The sequence below is a fragment of the Pinus tabuliformis genome, chromosome J (genome assembly GCF_031772625.1).
Source record: "Pinus tabuliformis cultivar Carrire ecotype Pingquan chromosome J, CPIR1, whole genome shotgun sequence".
Classification (NCBI taxonomy): Eukaryota; Viridiplantae; Streptophyta; class Pinopsida; order Pinales; family Pinaceae; genus Pinus; species Pinus tabuliformis.
In genome coordinates, this window is record NC_142295.1 from 301,299,927 (window position 1) to 301,306,224 (window position 6,298).

The 6,298-nt window shown below is 38.7% G+C and overlaps 1 protein-coding gene across 1 annotated transcript in view; it reads left to right on the top strand.

Annotated features, from left to right (window-relative positions):
* LOC149226946 (uncharacterized) overlaps positions 1 to 5,753 on the top strand; it is an 85,895-nt gene extending 80,142 nt beyond the window's left edge. Inside the window, exon 3 of the mRNA XM_089377636.1 lies at positions 4,892 to 5,753. Coding sequence (XP_089233762.1) covers positions 4,892 to 5,296 — 405 coding nt within the window. The 3' untranslated portion in view covers positions 5,297 to 5,753. The remainder of the gene's footprint in view (positions 1 to 4,891) is intronic.
* Positions 5,754 to 6,298: the final 545 nt, after the last annotated feature.

A 6,298-nucleotide genomic window follows, 5' to 3' on the forward strand; every position in this document is an offset into this window, starting at 1 on the left:
GGCCAGTAAAGGAGATCCCATGAGACTAGGATACAAGTCCAAACACCAAATAGGGTGGAGGAGACAAGAGCATAGACCTGGCCCACTCTTTCCGCCGAATCCCCCCACCAATCCATGCCCCAAAGCACCCATGAAAAGTAAACAAAATTACTCAACCAAACTAATGAAAAGTTATACCTTTGGGGTTGGAGGCCCACCTTCAAACATACATTCATAATAGATGGGCGAGGGACCACATGGCTGGCTCAGGTGGCAGAGAAAATGGCACATCGAACTATCTGGTGGCTGGAAGGTGTTGTTGCCTGCTCACTGAGAACCATCCTGGAGAAAATTTTTCTCTTATGCATACTACCCACAAGTGGTGGGTAACATGGCTTAGGGGTTCAAGGTGAACTTGGTGATGATACCAAGTACCTAGTTGTAGTAGCTGATACGATTCCCTTCTAGCTCTAGTTAGGTAACCCTTTAGCCTTTGGTAATGTTTTGTTTGTTCTAGGTCTTAGGAAGAGTTTTCTTTCAGTTTTAGTTATGGGGGATAAGGGCTATGTTGTGGAGTTAAAGAATTGAGTCCTTAAGGAATCTAGCCCAAATATTGCTTAGGTAATACAAAAGATAATCTTTATAGGTTGTAGAGTGAACCTATTTCAATGTATGGCTCCGGTTAGATAACTCTAGGTCTTAGGAAGAGTTTTCTTTTAGTTTTAGTTATGAAGGATAAGGGCTAGGTTGTGGATATCAAGACTCAATGAGTCGACATCAGGCTGGAGGAATCTAGCCCAAATATTGCTTATGTTATAGATCTAATCTGAAATGATATGAAAATACAAATATACCCAAGAAATAACCAAATAGAAATAGATATAAATGCTTCTTTATTAATCAAACCCTTAAGGTAGGGTAACACCATACATTCACTCCTTAAGGAAGGAGAACACTCCACAAGCCATATGCCTGTTCATACAATATTCCTTGACATCTCTCAACGGGGAGTTTCTAGCCTCTATATAGGCCTCATACATACAATACCATGGGTCATTACCATGGTTCCCTCAATACTATCTATCTAATACCATGGGCCCATTACATTATTACTAACTACTTGTGGTCCCTTACATGATACGGGTTAACCACCTTATTTATTACTATGGCCCATCCCATTATTACATTATTCCCTTGGGTACCTCCCTTTGTACCCCATATTATCCCCCCTAGGTATACTACTATATTCCACCACCCCTAGTCCACTGGTACCATGCACGTGCATCTAGCCATCCCAGAGAAAGGTGAACCATCGATCTAGCTGGTGCTTCGCTTGCTTGAGTGGAAGTTGATCCTCGTAGCTCTTCTATGTTGATGTATAGTAGGTGGATCGTCACCCTTCTCTATATGCTATGCGGGGGCTATTGTCCTTGTAGCTAATTTGTTGCCATCTTGTTGGTTGTTTTCTTGCTAGGTGATGTGGGTGGTGATATGCTGAAGTTTTAACCAACGGTGTATTTTTCTTTAATTTACCACCTAATGGAGCCTGATTGTTATCTGGTGCATGTTGTGGTGCCTGCTGTGGTGTCTTATCTTCCAATATTACTTCAACCATTGAGCCCTTATCTGATGTATCAACACCTGTAACTTTTTCTGCTTCAGCCTCTGTTTGTGTTTGATTGTCGATCATCAAAGGCTTATCATCTGAGATGTCAGTCCCTGGAACATCTTCTGCTTCAACCTCCGTGGATTCTACCTGTTTATTGATGGAAGTATCCTGTAATGTAATTTTCTTCTTTTTATACTAGAGCTTCAGGAATTTCTTCTGCACATTAATATTGATAGTACCCACAGATTCCATCTAAGGATATCCCAAAACAACATCCATGTTATCCATATCTGAAGTATAAAAATCACCATGCAACACATACTTATCCATAAAAAGCTTTCAAATCCTTATAAACTTGCACATTCTCATCATCAACTTGTCTGTTTTCAATGTATTTTGCTGGAACTTGCAATTTTTTTGCCAATTTAACATTGATAAAATTATACTTGCAACTAGGATTTATAGACACAACGATCTTCTCCTTCTAAATCAATCCATGAATCTGCAATAAGGAGACACCAGTAGAAAATAACCCCTTACGTGTCTCATTCTCCTTTTTTTCTAGCACGAGACCATTTGTCTAAAAGGACTCTTTCAAATTCTGCATCTGAGAGTTTGGTCAACTGCTTGTTGTCAAGTGAGAATCACCATTTGGTAGCCTCATCTCTGAGACCAAGCCACACGAAATCCTTCCAATCTGTCCCATATGTGGACTTTCTTTGTTTTATGAATTCTTCAATAGTAGGGCCATCATCTTTTCCTGTAAAAAACATTTTGCTAGACGGCATGAAAAAAATCACTTGACGAAAATTTAAAGTGGCCACAATTTAGTAAATATTGCTCAGAATCTTTATTATGACTGTTTTCGGAAATGGAATGACCATTCTGCATCTTCCCATGTGATAGAAATCCCGATCTAGGCACCAGAATTTCAGATCCGCGCTGCAACTTCCCCGCCGTCACCAATTTTTTTGAAAAAAGAGCTGATTTTAAATCAGCGATATCTCCCTCATCCGGGCTCCGATTCGTCTGATTTTTTTTTGAAATCGGGTATTTTTTCACAAGGAATCCAGATCTGCAATTAGATTTTGCAGATTTTGCCCCAAAATGTATAGACTCGCTGCCCCGAAAAAATGTCTGCAACACCACTGATTTTTAGATTAGCGATATCTCCTTCATTCAGACTCCAATTCAGCTGATTTTTTTTTTGAAATCGGGTATTTTTTTACAAAGAATCCATATCTGGAATTAGATTTTGCAAACGTTGCCCCAAAACGTACAGATCTGATCTGCGAACTCGCTGCCCCAAAAAGTTCCTGCAAAAAATAAAAAAATATTCTCCACTTTTGTCCAAGAAAGTGCTCTGATACCACTTGTTATAGATCTGATCCAAAAATATAAGACAATGCAAATATACCTAGAAATAATAAGATAGAAATAGATATAAATTATTCTTTATTAATCAAACCCTTAAGGTAGGGCAACACCATACATTCACTCCTTAAGGAAGGAGAACACTCCACTAGCCATATGCCTGTTCATACAGTATTCCTTGACATCTCTCAACGGAGAGTCTCTAGCCTCTATATAGGCCTCATACATACAATACCATGGGTCATTACCATGGTTCCCTCGATACCATCTATCTAATACCATGGGTCCATTACATTATTACTAACTACTTGTGGTCCCTTACATGATATAGGTTAACCACCTTATTTATTACTATGGCCCATCCCATTATTACATTATTCCTTTGGGTACCTCCCTTTGTACCCCATATTATCCCCCCTCGGTATACTACAGCGTACGTAATAGGGTTAGAGAAGGCAATCTTTATAGGTTGTAGGATAAACTTGTTTGAGCCTAGTTCATAATATTTGCAACTTGTGCAAGGTGTTTCATAAGACGATGGGTCACTTGCATCGCTAGGCATTTGCTTATTCTGAGGGAGATAGTCATAGCTCTTCTAGAGTTCAACATTGAACAAATAGTATATACTATATAGAGGGTGCATACTTGGGTAGCTTGTCAAAACTGCCTTCCCAAGAAATGAGCATAGGTGTAAGGGGATTATAGGCCTAGTGCATTTTGATGTTTGTGGACCAATGCTAGTAGCATTAATTTAGGAAGCATATATTATGTTTCCTTTATTGATGATTTATCTTGTAGGAGTCGTATCTACTTCTTAAAGGGAAAGGATGAAGTCTTTAGTAAGGACAATGGGGCTGAGTATACCTCCAAGAAGGTCAAGGGTTTTAACAACAAGGCAAAGATCAAGATCAAGAGTGAGCTAATTGTTATATACAACCCATAGCAGAATGGGGTTGCATAGTGGAACAATTGATCCATCATAGGGGTCGCTAAGGACTTGATTCATGACTATGGCTTGTTGATGTTAATTTGGGCAAAGGCATGCAACAAAGCATCTTGGAGGACAAGACACCAGAGGAAGGGTTCACTATGGTGAAGCTAGAGGTGAGACTTTTTTTGCATTTTTGGATGTCTAGTTTATATCCATACTACTAATGCAAAAGAAGACCAAGTTGGAACCCTCCAATGGAAAGGGTTTATTTGTATGTTATAGTGAGAATTCAAAGGCCTACAAGGTTTATATTCTAGAGCAAAGAAAGACAATGGTGAGTAGAGATGCAAAGTTTGAGGAATATTTTGTATCCAACGAGCCCCGGGAGCATATTCTAGTGATAGTGGATGGTTAGCAAGAAGTTATGAAGGTTGAGCTAGTGTCACCAGTGACTTCCAGCGCAAGATGATAAGCTTCAAGTGAAGAGGAGGAGGCCTCAATGGCTTACTAGGTTGGCTCAATGTGTGTTGTAAGTTCGTTCAATATAATATTTATAAAAAATAAATAAAAATGGCGCATTATAGTTGAGTGGTGTAACATTCATGCTCATAAAACAAAATATAAAAAGAAATATAATCTGTAATGTAATAAAGGAAATCCAAGAAAAGAATACCAAGCATTAGTATATTACAGATACACATACTAGTGTAGATCCATCTTAATTCAATTGATCTTTTTATCAATGATAGGTTTGCCTCTCAATGTCTTTTTGATTGCTGTTGGTGCTTAATAGATATGAAATGAACATGGATCTATGCTTCTATGTAGTTTGAATAATGGTATGCATTTTTTGTCTAGAAGCAATGAGCGTTCCTTAAAAATTGAATGCATTCTTATGCTATATGCGAATTGCTCTTTTTTCGCATGGAATTTTATTTAATGTGCTTACAGTAGCTAGGACAAGAATATTATTTTGATTTTTTATCACTGCACCACAGGAGGAAGGACCTTGCAAGTTCTTCAAGTGGTGTGATGAATTGAACTCGACCAGTAATCCTTCGCCATCTATGGCTCGTGGTTTCTCTTCTAACAGTGGTAGCACACCGAGTAATTCGGGAAGAACTGGACCTTCTCTTTGCTGCTACAAGTGTGGAATGGATGGTCATTGGGCCAAAGACTGTACAAATTCTTCGTCTGGTCTTACTGGAGTATATGGCACTGCACAAGGGGAGAGATCTAGTGCTTCTAATACCTGCTTCAAGTGTGGCCAAGCTGGGCATTGGGCGAAGGATTGCTCCTCTCAAGTTTCAAATTCTTCATATGGTAGCAGAGAATTCTCAAATTCTTCGTTTAGCCATCGTGGGGCATGTCGTCCGGCTTCATCAACATACAGGTCCAGATAATGTGAATATTGTAATAATAATATTTACAAAATGCGAAGGTGACATACTTCATCAGAATGTTTTTGTTCGAGTAAAGAAACTAATTTTTGGCTCCTTTGATCAGGAAACTAGTAGTGTTTTGACTATAAAAGAAAATTTGATGGGTGCTTTTTGATAGATCTAAAATAGTCTGGTACCAAAATAGTTCCTCTAGGACAAGCGAATCAGCTGAATTGTATGGCAGTATGATATAATTGTAAATATACAGTTTGTGTTCTCTTAGTAATGACGTGTGTTGTTAGAATTCATTTAGGTGATATTGGCATAAATGGAGATAATGTTTTTGTACTTCATGGGAATACTTCTGCTCAATCTTGGAGGGTTTGTTTACTGTCAAGAGCTTTGATCCTTACACAACTATTAGAAATTTTTAGTTTTTAAGTTCCCTATGGGAGAGCCTAAATGCTCTATTTATTTATTTTTCTTTAAAATATGGAACTTGTGTTTGATCCAATGATATCACCTGTTTATATTGTGTGTAGTTCATACAATATAGTTCGAGTCAAATCTGAAGTTTTAATTTGATTTAATACAGAGCGGTGTTAGTGGAATCAAATAATTGGGATGATGGTTTTTTTTTCCATAGAGTAAAAGGAGTACTTTTGGAATGGCTATTATGTCTTGGATCATCACTGTTCTTTAATGCCTTGCTGGGTGCTGAAGGTAAATCATGAAACAAGCGAGCAACAGCAAAGATCTGAGAGTAGTTGGACGGTGACGGACCCCTTATGGCTGAAGAGAAGGAACAGAAAGTCTTTCCCACAGGTCCTGTAGATACAGAATAATAAAAACAGAGGAGCTGCCCCAGTATAGAAGAGCCATTCAAAATGGAGCAGATGTGCCAAATGACTAGAATATGGATCTGGCTGTGTGGTTGTCGCTGGGAGAGATAGATGTTATCTCAGGGCTGCCTGCTTCCAGGTTGACTTCAGCTTTGGCCAGTGAGTCAGCCTTGGAGTTGAG